The sequence below is a fragment of the Phycodurus eques genome, chromosome 10, assembly GCF_024500275.1.
Source record: "Phycodurus eques isolate BA_2022a chromosome 10, UOR_Pequ_1.1, whole genome shotgun sequence".
Taxonomy (NCBI): Eukaryota; Metazoa; Chordata; class Actinopteri; order Syngnathiformes; family Syngnathidae; genus Phycodurus; species Phycodurus eques.
This window is the reverse complement of record NC_084534.1, coordinates 14,077,416-14,095,641: the sequence shown is the minus strand read 5'-3', so window position 1 is coordinate 14,095,641 and position 18,226 is coordinate 14,077,416. Positions and strand designations below refer to the sequence as shown.

The 18,226-nt window shown below is 40.9% G+C and overlaps 1 protein-coding gene across 3 annotated transcripts in view; it reads right to left on the bottom strand.

Moving 5' to 3' along the window:
- The window catches only part of srgap2 (SLIT-ROBO Rho GTPase activating protein 2), a 75,486-nt gene that overhangs the window by 25,788 nt on the left and 31,472 nt on the right, over positions 1 to 18,226 (bottom strand). For 2 of the 3 annotated variants that reach the window (XM_061687346.1, XM_061687347.1), the window contains exon 2: positions 8,746 to 8,938. In XM_061687346.1, coding sequence (XP_061543330.1) covers positions 8,746 to 8,938 — 193 coding nt within the window. Of the gene's footprint in view, positions 1 to 8,745; positions 8,939 to 10,338; positions 10,438 to 18,226 lie in introns of those variants that run through there. The other variant, XM_061687348.1, reaches the window with a different exon arrangement.

The window sequence follows — 18,226 nt, the reverse complement described above, 5'->3', positions numbered from 1 at the left end:
CGACTTCAACCAAACGACTCTTACGGGACTAGCCATGCTCACATAAACCAAGTCATAAATAATAACTACAATAAATGTTAAATACTAGTAGCTCTACAAACAGTATTGTATGGGGTGGCTCTGTAGTCAACATATGGCTAAAGATGAAATAAAACAAAGTCTAATCTACTTTTAAAAACACAGTCTGACTGAAAAGGTCACTTTAATTGCTGAGTGACTTATCTATTCCCAAAATAGTTCTAAAAACTGTACTGTATGGCACCTTTCTAAACAAAAAATGACCATGAATTTTCCAGTTTAAAAAACCGACCTGCAAACACCAAAGGCATGAAAGCGGTGACCAAAAAACCCCCCCCCCCAAAAACATTGATCCTCCGGGCCCCCGCAGAGAATTATTTTGATTTTAGCATAAATTAAGCAATCTGAAGAGTACAATAAGGAAAGCAAAATAAATAAAAAAAATATTCACGCAGAAAAACTTATTTACACCACTCAAGTACATGTTGATGTACAAATTTAAGATTAAATTTGCCTCATTTCTTTGCTTTTTTGTTTTGGCCTCCAACTTGAGCCAGGCCTATCTCCACCTGATTTCTGCTTCAAGCCGTGACACATGAATAGCATCATCCTCTTTAAAAACTCTGATTTTGGAAAATAATGGACTAAAATCATTGTCTGTTTCACTTCATTTTTCACTATTACCAACTTCGAAGGCTAATCCCATCTGCATCCCCCAGGAAAATATTAACTACAATATTTTTTCAGTTTTTATTGGTCATTTCTGAATTTGAAGTGAGTTCATTCTGTGTTGTGACATAATCCTTAACATCGCTCCATCGTTTAATGCAATTAACATCCGTAAACTAATTAGATAATTGTAGCTCAGTTTCCTAATTAATACAAGATGCACTAGCTGATCAACTCTTGTTGCCGATGTTACGTGTGCTTCGCGGTTCCGCTGGGACCACAACCAGGGCCACAACCCACAGCACCTCAACGTGAAAATACAAAAGACCAGTGCAACAAATACCACACTGGCTGATCTGATGAGCAAAAATGTTGCTTAAACGTAAGGGTATCAATAGAGGACGTCCACTCCAGAGGTGGGTAGAGTAGCCAAATATTGTACCCAAGTAAGAATACTGTTACTTGACAATAATGTGACTCAAGTAAAAGTAGTCCTCCAAAAAAATTACCTAAGAGTAAAAAGTACACAGTGAAATAATGGAATGGATCTAGCTACCAGTGTTCAAGGAGTAAGAAACAGCCTATGACGTTGGCGTCAGTGACCCCCCCCCCCCCCAGTAAAAACTCATCGGATCTATAAGATTCACGTAAATGGCCTATTTTGAGTTCAAAAAAGCAAATTTCGCCAAAAGGAGTGATTTGCATGTATGAAAAAGTCAGGTAACAATTCTACAGGAAACTGTAAGGTTGCCATGGTGCTGTCTAAAATGGACACAATGCATAACATTACAATCTTAAAAATCCAGTTCTTACCTGGTTTATAATCAATCTGACGTTCACATACAGTAGGAATGCACCACCTGCTCAGTGTGATCATATTAATTGTATGCTATGTTCAATTGTCAACAAGAGAGAGTTCTTGTATCACTTTGTGAATACTGAGTAATGTCACCTTCATCCATTGCCTGCTTTGTAGGTTCGTGTGCATGTAGCCAGATCACTCAGACAGAAATTTAATATGGTCAGTTTTGAGATTTCATTAAAACGCTGTAACACCAACTTCTAATAGACTGTTTAAAGAGATGCAGTTAAGTCATGTCATTTCTGGCAACGCCACTGAGAAGAAATGCCAGTCTGAGAAGACTAAGCTCTTATCCAAATCAATTGGCAGAAATCAACAACCACAGTTTGTCACCGGGACATAGTGTGCAAACTGCAGAATACACAGTCAAATCAGTATGTGAATTTTAACCAAAATCCTCTTAACTATTATTTTATCACTCATATAGACATTTCCACTGAACCAACATTGCATTCCTGCACAAAGATACGGACTGTTACAGAGTAAGTGGATATTATCAAAAAAACAAACACAAACAAAAAACAGTTTGCGTAACGGCAGGTTTGCTAATGCATTTCTACAGTACAGTATACATTTGAAAGTTGTTTTTCTCATTAAATGGTGTAATTTCTACTTTTTAAAAGGCTAAATTGTATTGCATACTAAATGGAAGTTAAATTGTATTATTATTATTATTATTACATGTGTAGTACATATTATATGTGTAGATCCTGTTATGCTTTTTGGAAAACATCCCTTGAAGCCCAAATTCAAGCGTAAGCTGCATGCAGTCAATGAGGTTACTTTTAATGTGAAGGAAACAATGTGGAAACCTAGCAGATGACAGTGAACTGACACAGTCAACCTCTACTATACTACAGTCCCCTCCAAAAGTATTGGAACGACAAGGTAAATTCCTTTGTTTTTGTTGTATACTGAAGACATTTGTGTTCCAGATCAAAAGATGAATGAGACAAAAGTTCAGAATTCCAGCTTTTATTTCATGGCACATAAATGTCAAAAAACTCAAGACAGAGAAGCCACCCACTTTTCAAGTGGGCAAAGGTATTGGAACAGACATTATTAAATTAACTTAAAGTGAATAGAATTAATTACTTTGGAGCATAACCCTTACTTGCGATAACTGCATTAAGCCTGTGACCCATTGACTTCACCAGACTGTTGCAATCTTCATTTGAAATGCTTTTCCAGGCCTATATTGCAGCCTCCTTCAGTTCTTGTTTGTTTCTGTGGGTTTCTCCCTTCAGTCTCCTCTTTAGGAGGTAAAATGCATGCTCTTGGGTTAAGGTCCGGTGATTGACATGGCCAGTCTACGACCTTCCACTTTTTCCCCTCGATGAAGTCCTTTGTTGTGTTGGCAGTGTGTTTTGGGTCACTGTCTTGTTGCATGATGAAGCTTCTTCCAATTATAGTTTGGATGTATCTTTCTGTAAATTCCCAGACAATGTGGTTTTGTAGACTTCAAAATTAATTCTGCTGCTACCATTATGAGTTACATTATCAATAAAGACTAGTGAGCCCATTCCAGAAGCAGCCATGCAAGCCCAAGCCATGACATTAACTCCAGAATGCTTCACAGATGAGGTTGTGTGTTTTGAATCATTTCTTTCTCCATACTTTGGCCTTTCCATCACTTTGGTAGAGGTCAATCTTGGTCTCATCAGTCCATAAAACTTTGTTCCAAAACGTTCGTGTCTCATCTCTGTACCACAAAATCCAATCTGGCCTTCCGATTATTTTTGCTGATAAGTGGTTTGCATCTTGTGGTATGGCCTGTATATTTCTTCTCTCGTGATACCATCACCCCTGCCCTGTGGAGGTTGGCAGTGAGGTCACTGTTGTTTTTGGGCGTTTCTTCACAGCTCTCACAATGTTTCTGTCATCAACTTCTGTTGATACCCTTGGCCGACCTGTTTGATGTCTGTTGCAGAGTACAGCAGTAGTTTCTCTCTTTTTCAGGACATTCCAAATTGTTGTATTGGCTATGCCCAATTTTTGTGTAATAGCGCTGATCGATTTTCCCCTCTTCTCTCAACTTCAAAATAACTTGGTTTTCTCCTATAGACAGCTCTCTGGTCTTCATGTTTGCATAACAGCAAATGCAGTTTTCTCAGGTGAAACCCAAAGCCAAAAACAAGCAACTAGAAACACCTACCAGTCACACGTTCCAATACCTTTACTCACTTGAAAAGTGGGTGGGTTCAAACAAAAGGTGCTCTGTCCTTAGTTGTTTAACACAACTAGATGTAAATACCATGAAATAAAAGGTGGAATTCTGAACTTTTGTCTCATATTCATCTTTTGATCAGAAACAAAAAAATATCTTCACTATACAACAAAAAGTAATTGACCTTGCCGTTTCAATACTTTTGGAAGTGACTGTATATGGAACACTCATTAGCAGGCAGCAAAAATACACACTACAAAAGTTTTATTTAAATACAGTAAAAGGCATATTTTTCAGACCATGTTTCTCTCAAGTTTAAGGAAGGAAACCCAGCAAGCCATGGCTTCTGTTCCTGCTGAATGTTTCAAAAGCTGGCATTACTCAGCTGGTTTGTCCAGGAGAATGAACTCCTCTTATCCCAAGACATTTTTGAACATGGGTGGACAGTCAAAGAGCGTTAGAGAGTGTGCAAGAGAACATCAATGTGATGGTATGGTAGGCCAGTTGGCTTGCGGGAAGAAACACAAAAACATTTCAGGTCAGGCTGCAAATGACAGTGATGATATGACAGTGTGATGTACAGGAGCTGTCCTCAACACCACTCTACATTTATGTGTTCTACTGCAGTACACAATTACGTATTTTGTAGGTTGCAGGAATGTAGACCAGCAATCCCTCATAGGAAGAGGTGTTTCTGTTAGGGATTGGCATTTGACTACATACAATAAACTTGATTAACTATGGGGACAATTACCTCAATTGATGACGTAGGTTAATTCAATCTCAGTGTAGCGTTGAACTGATCAGAATAATGATGCCTAGAATAGTTGTACATTGGCGAAGGTATGCATGTTCATCTTTTTTAGACATTAAAACTAGATGATACCCAATGGCTTAGTGGTGCACTTAATTTAGCCCCTATTCAATATAACATGGATTCACAATAAATTCCACACAATAAATCACATTCTTAATGTTGAATTAAGTTATTTACAGAACATTATGCCTATCCCTATTTTCTGTAACAGGTATTTTATCAAGATGTGCGAGAGGGCCAAACTTTTAGAAATAGCTTAATACAAACCACAAAAATTACAGAATGGTTACAGTGTAAATAAAAACTGAGCATTATGGTCTTTGTAAAGACAGATTTTGCATTAGATCTTATCAGATTGGACTGGTGGTTGTATGTGTTTATATATTGTCATTCTCTAAATTGGTTCTCTCATGTGCCGGGTGCTCTATTCTAATTAATTAGGTTTAATGATGCTGAATGTTTTGCAGATCAGGAATGTTATTCATTCTACTGAGTGACTGACTGTAGTCCGGAGGACAATAGCATTTTTTATTCTCTGAATCTAAGCCCAACAAGCGGAAGTGTTCGGCAGTTCCATAGCAGCTTACAGCAAAATACTTTTAACTTGAGAAAAATAACCCTACAAAGCTTGAACCGTGATGCTGATTCTCTCCAATTGTGCGGCCTGGTGTGAGAGGGGATTTTCAGCATGACATTGGATCAAGAACTCAAAGGAGAGAGTCGTACAGAGTAGTGAGAGAGAAAGAGACAGTAGAGAGAGAGAAAGAGTCAGAGTGGGGGCGCCTCCTGGAAATGCTCCACTCAGGCAGATGTAGTGGAGAGGTAGAGCAAAGCCTAGTTAACTCAAACTGACAAAAATAAATGTAAACTAATTTTTAAATCAAATATAACAAAGTATAAGTTTACTATACACAAATACTTTTATCTGGGCACACAACAGCGCGTGCTTCTCATGTAGCTAAATGACAAAATAGGGAACACCTGTACGTAGTATCAGTATGTAAGTAAGTATCAAGTTTGTGAATATCAGCTGTCTCTATGGATTCAATACACGAATACAAAACACACTTTTGGAACAATGGAAAGTCACAGGAAAAAAAGGAGGACAGACAGGGAAACTCACGTGACTTAAGAGGTGGTTATGTGAAGACTTTCAAAAATATAGTACAATGCTATGTCATTTCCTGATAGGAACTCAACACGATAGCCATATAAGGACAAAGTCAGCTAAATAGACTGCACCCTTCATGTTATGTAGCTTCAATAGCATGTGTGTGCTTTTTGGTTAGCCACAACGTAAATACTGTAGTTGAGTTTTTCCACACCATCTCAGGTTAGTTCTGTCCTAGCTAAGCCTTATTGCATGAACTGATGAAGCCTGCTCGAATGAGCGGTGAAACGTCTTCTAAGAGAAAGAAAGCCCTCCAGTTGTGGTCGATTCAGTGCCCTGAGAATGAGATGATGTGGATGAATGAGAATATTCACAGGCAGATGAGCCAGAACTCAAGTTTAGAAACACACCAAGTGGTAAATTGGTAAAGATAAGTTATTTTGTTAATCATTGAGAGTAGAACCTTAAACTGTTAACCCAAGGGTTAGAGCTAGACACACTGCAGTCCGTTCATTGGTCACACAAAAATGACTGTGTCTGTCCAACAAAGGCAATGGTATGGAAAGAAGACAAAATCATAGCATGTCTTCTTCCTTGCAATTATCAGCCACATGCCTAGAAAAAGAAAATGCTGGAGAAGTTCCATTGTTATTCTTGCCAGCCGCACACTGAGCGAAGTGGCCGAACCCGATTGAACTGCCACACAGTGTGCGGGGTTTGGCCACTAGTTTTGCTCTGATTCAAATGTAACAGCCAATCAAAATGCACATGAAAAAAATGTTTCTGGGTACTAAGCATAAGCGTGACCCAGCAGGCCGCCGCCAAGCCGGATCAAAAACGTGTGTGTATATGTATTTATATGTATTTTCATTCAGAAAATTATTTATATTTCACATTGATCATTGTCAACAGTAGGGCTAGGAAGAATTTATTCCCTATTCAAATCAATTTGTGAATTCCAATTTAAAAAATTAATAGGATTAGAAATGAGCTCATCAGAGAGACCGACTAGGTTAGATGTTTAGGATAGAAAGTTAGAGAGAGCAGAGTTCGATGGTTTGGACATTTACAGACGAGAGATAGTGAGTATATTGGTAGAAGGGTGATGAGAATGGAGCTGCCAGAGGTTCACACACTCGTCAACAGCCTCTCACTCAAACTATCCACACTTTCTCCTTTATTCTCTCTTTATTCTTTATGACAATCCGCTTCTTCCTTGACAACCACGGCATGTTTTTTGTGGTTCATTAAAAAAAAATATATCAATCCAGTATATTTTATGTGAAGCCTCAAAACCCAATACAGGTTGCAGTTTTTATGTTGCAGCGAATTAGTAGATCTGCAGTGCTCAACCGTTTAGGTGTGCGGCAAAGAGTCACCAACTAAAATGTTTTCGCGATGGTGGACTCCAGTCGCATTCGGCCGCCTCGCTTGGTATGCGGTGGCACCATGATTCGTGGTATGATATCACACTATAATCAGGGTTTACCTTAACTAACTGTACTAAGGCGAGCTGCATTGCTTACTGGAAACCTGGCCTGAGTGTATACACACACCAAGAGACTGAATTAGTGAGCACAAAAACCAGCACCTGGCCTTTTCTAATGTACAGTTGTTGCCCAGACTACAAACTGTCAGCACTTCCTGGTAGGACTGTCACAATTAAGCAGGAGTGACAAGCCAAATCGTATTAAAAGTAGGTGAGCATACCTGAAGCAAGCCTTAAATGAACGTAATCTCCCGAGCACCGGTGACTACCAGCACACGTTTTCCCCCCATTTTGTTCTTATAATACGCACGATGGGATCCATTGTTGTTGCCGTCGCCATGGTAACGAGTGTATCCGGTCGCGTTTGAGTTGATAAGATAAAGCCCAGTGATCGTAAAAGACGGGAAGTCGTGGTATCGGAATACAAACTTTTATTGCAGTCGTCTGACATGGTGCAATTGTGAAAGACCAAATTTGTCTTGTAGTCTGATTTGGACATTACGTGTTGTCTGTCCCACACTGCCGACGTTTAAAAAAAAAGAATGTTTCACTTTATTGATTGTCAGATATTTAAGGTACTACGTCAAAGACATGCGATGAGCCTAAAATTAACTAGCTTTTGGATTCAAATATACTGTACACAATGGCGACACAGAGTAAATGACTTGCGGAGCCGATCAATGACGTCATTGATTGGATCGGAGAATGGTGATATTAAAGCCAATCAGCATAAAATGCTAATTATCGGCCAATACCGATCAGATCTGTGTCAAGTCTAATAAAAAAAATTCCAACTACTGTGCTGAATAGACAACGGACCTCCATCTAGATAAATGCGTGACGTTCACAACGACGTGCACATGTCACACGGCTGTATACACCGGATCGGAATATATCACGTCACGTGTGAACAGTTGACGTGAGATCTTCATTCGGAATAACAAAAAAGTCTCCATGTAGACCAAGCTACTGTGTGGTTGGCCCGCTGAAAACGAGTCCTTCACCTGTCAATCAAATATACGTTGACGTTCGCTGTCATCAACTATGGGCCGAATAACGTGCTCTCAGGTTATGCTTAATAAACACTTAACTTCCCGTGTTTGTGGTAATTGGGGATTAAGCGCTGATGCGCAGTGCTGATGTTTTTTTTTCTTTTTTGTTTTTAGCTCAACTCGTGAGCTCGTTAGCTTGTGACAACAAATGGTTAACTTTCCTTTAATTGTCTTTGTTGTGTGAATCTACGCGCTGCGTATGGAGCAAGGCTGTGGAGTGTGGACTATTGGACGGAGCCAACTCTGGCAAGAGTGTACTGTTCCTCCGGCGTTCCATGAGCCCACTAGCGGCTAATGACACAGCCGTCCAACTCCGTCGGCTCATTGTGTGATCCGGACACCGGCTCACCACAACAATGACAATTTATCAAGCCTAGAAAAACGATTGTGTCCATTTAATTTATCGAACGATAAGTCATTACAGTAATTATCGTGACAGGCCTACTTCAGAGTGTCACTCTCGTTTTGGGTACCAATTTCATCTGTGTAATTTAACAAGATGAACACAAATTGACACCACTTTCATTGTAGTTTTTAAGCCAAGTGTGTGTGTTTCATACTTCAGCAGATGGTCCTTGGTACTGCGTGTCTTGGTGAGAAAACGCTCAGCCAACTTTTCCATGTTGCGACTGTAGTCCATCTCAATCTCAGCCTTCTTCCTGAAGAAATCCTGCAGGTCCTGGAGAAGCTGCACGCGCAGCTCACACTGCTGGTCCAGACACTTCAGTTGCTCTACCAGCTGGGCGCGAATCTCTAGCAACGCGGGGAGAGACAAGTTTGTTAACATTATTAAGATGATCTGAATGCAAGACAATATGTATTGTACAATGGAACCCCGCAAGTGAAATGTCCCTGAACTCTTACATTCCGAATTTGACCAAAGTTTTTGATCACACAAAACCTGTTTGTGTTGTCTGTCAAATCAACAGAATGCATCAGACCGCCATTTAGAATGAGTTCACTGTTGGTGTGTTTGATTTTTTTTTTTTTTCTTTTTTAGGGGGGGGAGACTTTTCTATTTAGATATTCCAAATGAAGTAAAAGCTTCAACAAAGGGTGGTAAAAGAAACAACGTAGTCACTCAAAGTAAACCGTACTTGTACTAAAAAAATCAAAGCAGTATGACATCATGATACGTATATTCTCTTTCCCCAAGTTGTTGATAAATGGTTAAATTTATGTAACAAGTAACCGTGTTAAAAATTAATATGCATTATTATTTTGCATTACACAGTCATCATGCATGGTGTTTTACAATGTTACTTTGAAAAAAAATTAAGTTCTACAATATCTGGAGTTTTACCACAGATAACTCCAGATAAGATAATCCTTTTAGCGAAAAAGAAAGTAACAGTTTTAATACTTGTCATGGCTTAAACTGTAGCAATGCCAATAAACTGTCAAAAGTCTTAAAATGCATGCCCCAAATATTTTGTTAAAAACACAGAGGGCAAGATTGTGAACATGTACCCCCTACCGCCTACTTGACTAATTTTTAAAATGAAAAACAAACAAAAAAATACGTTAGATATGGATATTTATTTATTAATAACATATGATCGTGGATACATTATATGAATTTCATGTACAAGTGTAATTCTTAATTATTTTCCTTGAATAGACAAACTACAATTTCCACATTGAGTGACAATACATTATGGTACATAAAGCTATTATATGTATCCATAGATAACCCTAATGTCTTCCACACATACACATTTCTAGAGATGGCTGTTTATCATAGCTTATCACTTTCAATTTCCCCTTTGCCTCCCACCCACCTTTTCTTGCATTCTACCCCTAGTCTAGTCTCTAATTAATAGAGTGAACTCAGTTGATAGCTTTAATCGCAAAGAAAAACTCCTCTGGAGAATGGCATGTAAGGCAGCTTTGTTACAGCAAGCAAGTTGGCACATGCACAGCCTCACGTGCACACACACACACACACACAAACACACACAGAGACACACATTAATGATAAATGGATCAGTGCCGACAGCTGACAGATTAATGCTATGCACTGGAAGCCGCCTGCCAACAGGGTGTGTGTGCATGCTGCACGTGCATCCTTGTAAAGAGTGACGAAATAACAAACCCCAAATACGCACAAACTGGGCTGTTCAGTCACGGCTAGGGTACCACAGCTGTCCTACCTCTATAATGTTGGCTGTAGAGTGAGCAAAGTGTTCTGCCCTCCATCCTGGCTTCTGTTCAACATCAAGTTCCCTGACACACAAGGACAGACTGAGGCACACATTTGCAGGCAGTTCTGGCAGAGTCCCTCGTCAGCTGAGCCAAGAGCCTCTTTGATCCTGCCTTTCTGCTTTATAGCTGAGAGTGCAGTTCCTCATTACCACAAACAGAAATGGACTCTCAAAAGGTGTCTGAGCACACACACTTCATCTGCAAACCCTCTCTCACACTGTCCTGAACCAACTCAAACACTGTGCCACCAACCCCCGTGCAACACAAACAAACAAACACACAGTCAGCATCTAAGCCAATAACCTGTTGTGGGTATTTGCTTTGACAACATGTGTTACCGTCCTGTGTGTGTGCATATTTGTGAGTAATTTGCACACTGCAAAGCGCCGTCAAAGACAAGGATGGAGTCTTCGTCTTGCCTCTCGTGACTGCTACCACAGAACCACAAGGCGACAGCCTTGTAATTATATGTCGCAGGACAACAACAACGCATACCACAACTGAAAAGCAGCACTCCTACAAGCACGCCGAAATCATACGGTGATCGGTGCGATCGGAGAGACAGGTTTAGGAGTGACAAGAAACATTATGACCATTTCTACAGTAAAATCTACAGATGTATCAAAAAGTCTGCATAAGCCAATATAGTGGAAAAATTACCAATGTAACCGTTGTATTCTTGTAATGTTCTATAAATCCTGTGTAACCTTGCAAATGTGCTGTGAGCCTTTATAAAAAAACATCTTGTGTGACGTCACATGTGATGTCAGTAAATATCATGAGACTTCAGATGTGTGAGCATCTAAACGATGTTTTTTTGTTTTTGTTTTTTTGCTTTCTGTTTTTGCTTTTTTGGGGGTATTAATTGTATGATAATTAGAATGTTACAATGTTACTTCAAACATTCCCATATCTTTATTAAATGCTTTCTATGGCAACGGTTTGACTCAGACTCTTTTTACAATATTTCCTATTGGATATTTTGTTTTGAAATTAGAACAACTTCAATTCAACCAGCGTCACGTGTACAGCTTTTGTTTGACTTTAGACGTTCCAGTGCAAATGCAGACCAGTGAAGGTGACCCATGTGGGTCCCAGGTTTTTATAAAGTAAGTTTAAAGGGGGTGAATTCCATCAAAGCCCTGTAACACGTTTCTAAAAGCACACTCCATTTCCAAACTCTATGGCTTGTGACTCAAACACTGGGAACAGTTTACACTAGCCGCTGTTGATCATGGCTGTTAAGCCGAATTTCCTTGCATACTAAAAAGTCAGCCTTTTCATCTTTGTCCACGTAGAGAGAGGCGTGTTACAGAAGAGTAGAGCCGAGACCCTCACAGTTCAGGTTGATGCCATCCCTCTGCAATGGTCATCATCCCCTCAGCCAGAAAGAAGGGGGATGTGAAGTGGAATGTAGCGCATCCACCCCCTCCAGAAAGCCCAGTCACATTTTCCAGGCAGATGAGAGCAGGTCATGCAAACTGGATCTGGGATTCTGCTTTACAGATGCTCTTCTCCTCCACCAGTGTCGTCAACAGCACGAACCAAAACCCAATATTCATCAAAAGGAGCAACACCTGCTCTCATGGTGTTTTAAATTGACAGCCTACAATGGTCAAACAAACATCTGCTATCCATCACATGACCTATGATATGAACGTTACCTTCTTGGTTTAGAACATTTGGAATCATCCAGCAAGGTCTATTAAAGCCCATATAACTAGAAGTCTGCAAAGGAGATTGCATAGTGCAGTCGTTTTGACTCTTAAAAACTTTACCCAACAAACCAGTTGATCGTACATTATTTATGAGTTTGTTTATTATGGGCCAGTAAAAGGAATATAAAAATACAACTACAGTTTTGTTGCAGTTCACATGCATTAGCTTGAGGATGGGTCTAGAGATAAACACTATATACAATATATTTTTTTCATTCATTTCTAAAGGGATAGAACACTGACTTTATGTTCACTTGAACATTTACATGGAGCTGAAAGATGCTCTATTGTATTTGGCAGAGATTTTACTAGTTCCTAAAGTCTGGAGACTTAAGGCTGCTGCCTCAAATCAATCAGACATGCCGCATGCTAGCGTGCGGTTTGAAATTTTGAGGCAAATAAAGGCGCTGCCAAAGGGCCTGTCACATGAACACTGGGTGTAGCCCAGAATGGATGTTCTTCTCCTAACATGGCATTGAGAAAAATGATTTAGTTTAAAAATGCCCCAAAATAAATAAGTAGTGAACTGAACCAAATCGTCCTATATCGAGTAAATGGCTGTTTTTAGGAAATATAGAAATTCATTTTGGGTTAGCATAGAAGTGATGGCTGCACTGAGCTGGCTCAAACACAAGAGACACATTTACTGCCTCAAGCACTCCTTATACCAGAAGACACCCTGGACTTGGACTCAACACACACACACTCCGACAGCAATGCAACGCTACCTTTAAGACAATTTGGACCCTGTGTGAGTGGGTTTTAAAACACAAATTTCCTGCTGCCAGAAGATGTATACGTTTTCCATCTGATGTTCAACAGTGTGGCACATTCAATGTTCACAAGTATGCTGTAAATGTGAGAAGAAAAATGGGCTGCAAGCTGTTATGTATGCCGTCTCACTCACAGACAGTGCTAAGAAAGCTTTAGTTGGCTCGTTAGATCGGGTGACTTTACACTGTTGTGACAATACATCTTTAGAGATCAAGTCCTGCAAACCCTATGTAATATTCTAGCAACCTCACTCAGGACTGTGAGCACCTTTCCAAATATCCACCTTGAGTGACAATGTGGTTTGCTCCAAGTGGTGTTGCCATTCTTCTTCCACTGCAGATCATGTGGCATAACAGAACAAGTTGTGGCACCAATAAGTTTCATGTACACATACCGATTGAACAGTCAGTGCTGTGTCATATTGTGCAGATCACTGATGCGTGGAGATGCCTTAATGTGGCTGTAGCTCAATTTCCAATTGCTGATGTCAAGAAGAGTTACACTTCTTTAGACAGCAATAAATTTGAGCTCATTCTTCAACAACAGCACCTGCACTGTTTACAGTCAATTAGTACAGACCATTTAAAGGGGCTCAAAGCAGATATCCGTGCTTTGTTTCTATCAATCCATCCATCCATTTTCTGTACCACTTCTCCTCACTAGGGTCGCGGGCGTGCTGGAGCCTATTCCAGCTATCTTCGGGCGGGAGGCGGGGTCCACCCTGAACTGGTCGCCAGCCAATCGCAGTGCAAATATAAACAAACAACCATTCACACTCACATTCAAACCTACGGGCAATTTAGAGTCTTCAATCAACCAAACTCTCTTTCGGATGTGGGTAACTTGATACCAGTGAATGGGGCAGTGCCAGCTGTCTAACTAACTGGGCTAACTACCTACCGTCCCGCTGTCATCAAATCCCGTGTTTGGCTGTGACATTATGTCACCAACAATGAGGCTAAAGTGACTTGTCTGCTTATTTTTATGATTATAGTCCACTGTAACCATTACATTTTGAAGTTGAGCCTCCGAATGTGATTTTACATCGTATAAGTTAAGCTATCACCTCCCTCAGTATGTTTGATTCAGTTTGGCGGATTGATTCCTAACGTGATTTTACATCGTATAAGCTATCACCCCCCTCAGTATGTTTGACTCCTTTTGGCGCATCGATTCGACACGCCCACAGCGTCAAAGAGCTGAGAGGTGGCCCTTACTATTCAACTTTTGAAACCTGGCTTTATGCACTTAGCAATTTCAACATTACTCTTGTCTGTGTCTCAAATTCGCATGCCATTTTTTGGGCCTATTTAGTGCCTCTTAAAACACTTTAAGTAAAAAGACTGGCACTGCATTCGCCATCTTGCCCGACCCCCTCCAAGGGATAATAAGTTTGTGTTATACCACAATGAGCTATTGTCCTCTAGCAAATAAAATAAATACAAAGAAAATGAGAGACCAGAGCGGTGTAGAGTGGGGAGGGAATGTGTCACAGTGAAATATATGTTCATTCAGTCCTCATTGCGCAGGAAGAGATGACAGAAAGACAGGAAATCAGTGGGAGCCGTTCATTGCCCACAGGGAACACATGGGAGGGTTATATTAAAACAACTACAGGAAGCATGTGTACAGAGGACCAAGTTGTGCAAGTATGTGGGTCCAAATGAATAAAGACGTAAAGAAAAGATGGCAGCAGTGGCGTCAGTCACTAATTGGGGAGGGAAAATGCAAAACTTTGGGTTTGCTGGTTGAAGGAGGAATGTATATTACATGTACTGTATGAGTGCATGGTAAAGGCGTCATTATACTCCCGCGCCCGCATTGCATCAAGTGACCGACGCATTGGGCCGCATGGCCCTATGCGGCACTTGACGCGCACACAGCGTAGATCATCTCTCGTGATTGGTCCGTTTTAGTCACATGCTGTGATGACGTACTCAGCTTTCCCCATGGTTCCTCAATACCGCCATCTTTAAAATACAAAACGCGTATGACCCTCCTTCTTGATAAATTTTGCAATATAATTAGACGAATCATCTGGTCGTCTCGGTCCATTTGTTCTAGCAGGTACTGTTCCACGGTTGCCATTGTTGTTGCTTTGTTCCTTGTTCTGGAGAGTAAAAACGGCTCCCGGAATTGGCCATAAAATGCAGAGGAAACTCCACCCTGTGGTGTCCTAGCCAACACCAGCCATAGCGACACCCCCGACTTGGAGGAGAACTGCAGCACATTTTTCAAAACAGCCCGTGTGGGTTGCGCTCGAGTATAAAGGCCAACTGCGCGCGGGATTGCCGCAGTGATGTCAGCGCGGTCGCCGCCCGCGCGAGTATAAAGAAGCCTTTAGCCTGTCGGATGTGATTTCAAGGGAGCTGAATGTGACGGTAGCCTCAGGTTGTAGGTAGTATTTCCTAAAAGGATTCTTAAGCAGGGTGGAATCTATTGCTTTCAGACATGCCTTACTAATACTACTTCACTTTAGTTTATGTGCGCGCACGCGTGGAGACACGCACATGCGCACACGCACACACACACACACACGCGCGCACACACACGCGCGCGCGCACACACACACCAGTATGTGAGGAGGGGGAGTTTAGGAAAAGATAGAATTACAGTACAGTATGTGTTGGAGAGGAAAGTATTGTTGGAATGGAAAGATTCTAGCCAATGTCTTTTTCTTGGGTCTACTTATTTCCTCTGGAAACACATACACACACATGCACGCACATTCACTGGGTAAAAGGCATGGAGCCTGTCACCCAAATCCCACCAACTTTAGGAAACAGTGTTGTGTTAATGAGCCAAGTTAACAAGTGTGGTGACTTCTAGACATGGAAAACTTGCCAAAGTGTCCAAACCAAAACAGACCTGAGAACTATGTGAGAAGCAAAGATGAGGACAATGGAGAAGTGCAGATTTTTGTGTGTGCTATGACCAAGAAAAACAAGAAAAGGAGGGGAATTTCAGATGTTAAAATCTGTATTTTTTGGTGCTTTTGTTAGTTATGAGTTATCGTAATGGAGAACTGAGGATGAAGGAAATATTTTCACCAGGCATGGAAACAAAAGTATAATTTTTAAGAACCACAAACTAACACTTCCCATGCACCAATTACATTACACCACTGATGACCAAGGGAATGCTAAATGGATGGTGGGAACAGAATTTCAGGAACTGCTTCTCAGCATCGTTCCTAAATAGTGATTAATTTGCAAGAGGTTGATCATCAAATTAGAACAATACATTGTTCTAATTTGTCTAAATCTAAAAGAAATGTAAAAGTTTCAAAGGACAGAATGAGGAGCCTGGGTGAGATGACGAAGAGTAAGAGAGAGAAGCGTGTGTACGATCAGCAGGAGTAAATTCCACTATGCTTCTCTTCACCTTGGTGACCAGTCCAGGAAGTGATTAACCCTTTCAAAAGGTGGCAGGATTCAGTCAGCAGAGTGGAAGATGAGATGTTTGCACTAGGATGTGTGTTGATGCTTCCGTGGGCCAGGCTCTAAGCCATCTGGGCTCCCTGTCAGGGTTCCTTGCCTGAGATCGGACTACAGGTCAGGGGGTTAAGAGGTCGCAGTGCTACTAGGAAGAGATCAGTCTCCCATGTCAACCAACTGGTATAAAACGCTAACGACAATAAAACCTAGTTTCAGATCAATGTCAGCCCTGGCAGGAGTATTGCTGCTGCCTGAATGTACTCCTTTAAAAAAAATAAGTAATTAAAAAAAAAAAAAAAGAAAATAAAAACCACTCCATGATGCTATTGCATGCTCGGATTCCTCTCTTACGGTAGTGAGGAGGGGGTTTTAGGTTGGGGGTTTTCTATGCATATTGAAAAGGGCTGCTTATCAAAAGTTAACTTGCTGCTCACCCACTTACAACGCCTGCCTGCTCCACTAACCCATTTTGCTGAGGGGGTTTGGGGGGGGGGGGGGGGGGGGGGTAATTAAAACAGATATACAGTCTTTAAATAACATTGGCCCTCAGATTCCTATGCGCATCTCCCACTTTTATTGGTCCATTTTCAGTGTAAATAGGAATGGGCAAATTAATGATTGATTAAGAGTTGGCCCTGTGATTGGCTGGGACCTCTTGCCCGAAGATCACTGGGATAGGCTGCAGCACCCCCGCGACCCTAGTGAGGATAAGCGCTATAGAAAATGGATGGATGGATGGAAGAGTTGTCTATTTAACAGATTGTTGAATGATCACATCTTGAAGCAAATGAGGCAAAATGGCATGGTGTGCACTAACCTGTAACCAGTAAATGCACTATTATTCACCTCTCTCAAACATGCTATACTGATTTTGGAACAGTGTTGCGGGTATTGCTGGATGTGGATCTGAGACACAGAGGTCACTGTGTGTGTGTGTGTGTGTGTGTGTGTGTGTGTGTGTGAGTGAGTGTGGATGCATCGTGCTGAGATGTGTTGCTTAGAGTGAGATCACGTGTGATGTGCGTGTGTGTGTTTTTGGTGGAGATATAGAGTCGACCAGGGACAGTTTAGTCAGCGAGCTATAGAGTAATCATTGAATATAATGTGCAGTAGAGCCTCTGTAGCCCCATTCCCGCAGTGTATCTGTGTCTCTGTGCTTATTGAGTCAACCCCTGTGTCCCCCAACAACAGTCAGGTGACCGTAGCAGGAACGTTTAACAAAACTATAGTTGTTTTTTGTAAAGCCCTTCACTATGGCATCCAATTGTAACCTAGGTGAGAAAAGGAAGCTCACGATCCTCATGGATCATGAAAGCGACGCCGACTCACCACCGTACAACTACAACTTTTTCCCACTAGGATGCCATTATGACCCCTCCCAAGCACCAGCAATCACGCCACTTTCATAGCAGTATTAGACCATCACAACAATTTTTAAAGCTATGTTTACATCAACTTACATTTATTTACAATAATTATGTACTTTACTCTGTGTTTTTAGGTCACTAAAAAAGTATTTCAAATTAGTTTAATGGACGACCCCTCCTGCCAAATAGTCCGTTAAATTGAGGTTCCACTTGATACAACTAAGAAACAAACCCCATGGCTCAAGTTGAACGTCAGTGGCTTTTTACATGGCAATCCTCATTCAATCCACGAACTGCATGATCTTTTTTCACAGTCATGACACACACTTTCTACTAGCTACTACAACAAATTCTTTTTATACCATACATATTATACATGCGCTGTTTGAGTCTGAGGTGCCTAAAATTTTCCATCTTCCAAAATGTTGGCATTTCGCTCCCTCATATTCAATCTGACAAATTGAGAGTCAAGGTCTAATCTTCATCTACTCAAAAACTGTGCTGATCTAAAATTATATGCAATGCAACATCTCCATCCAC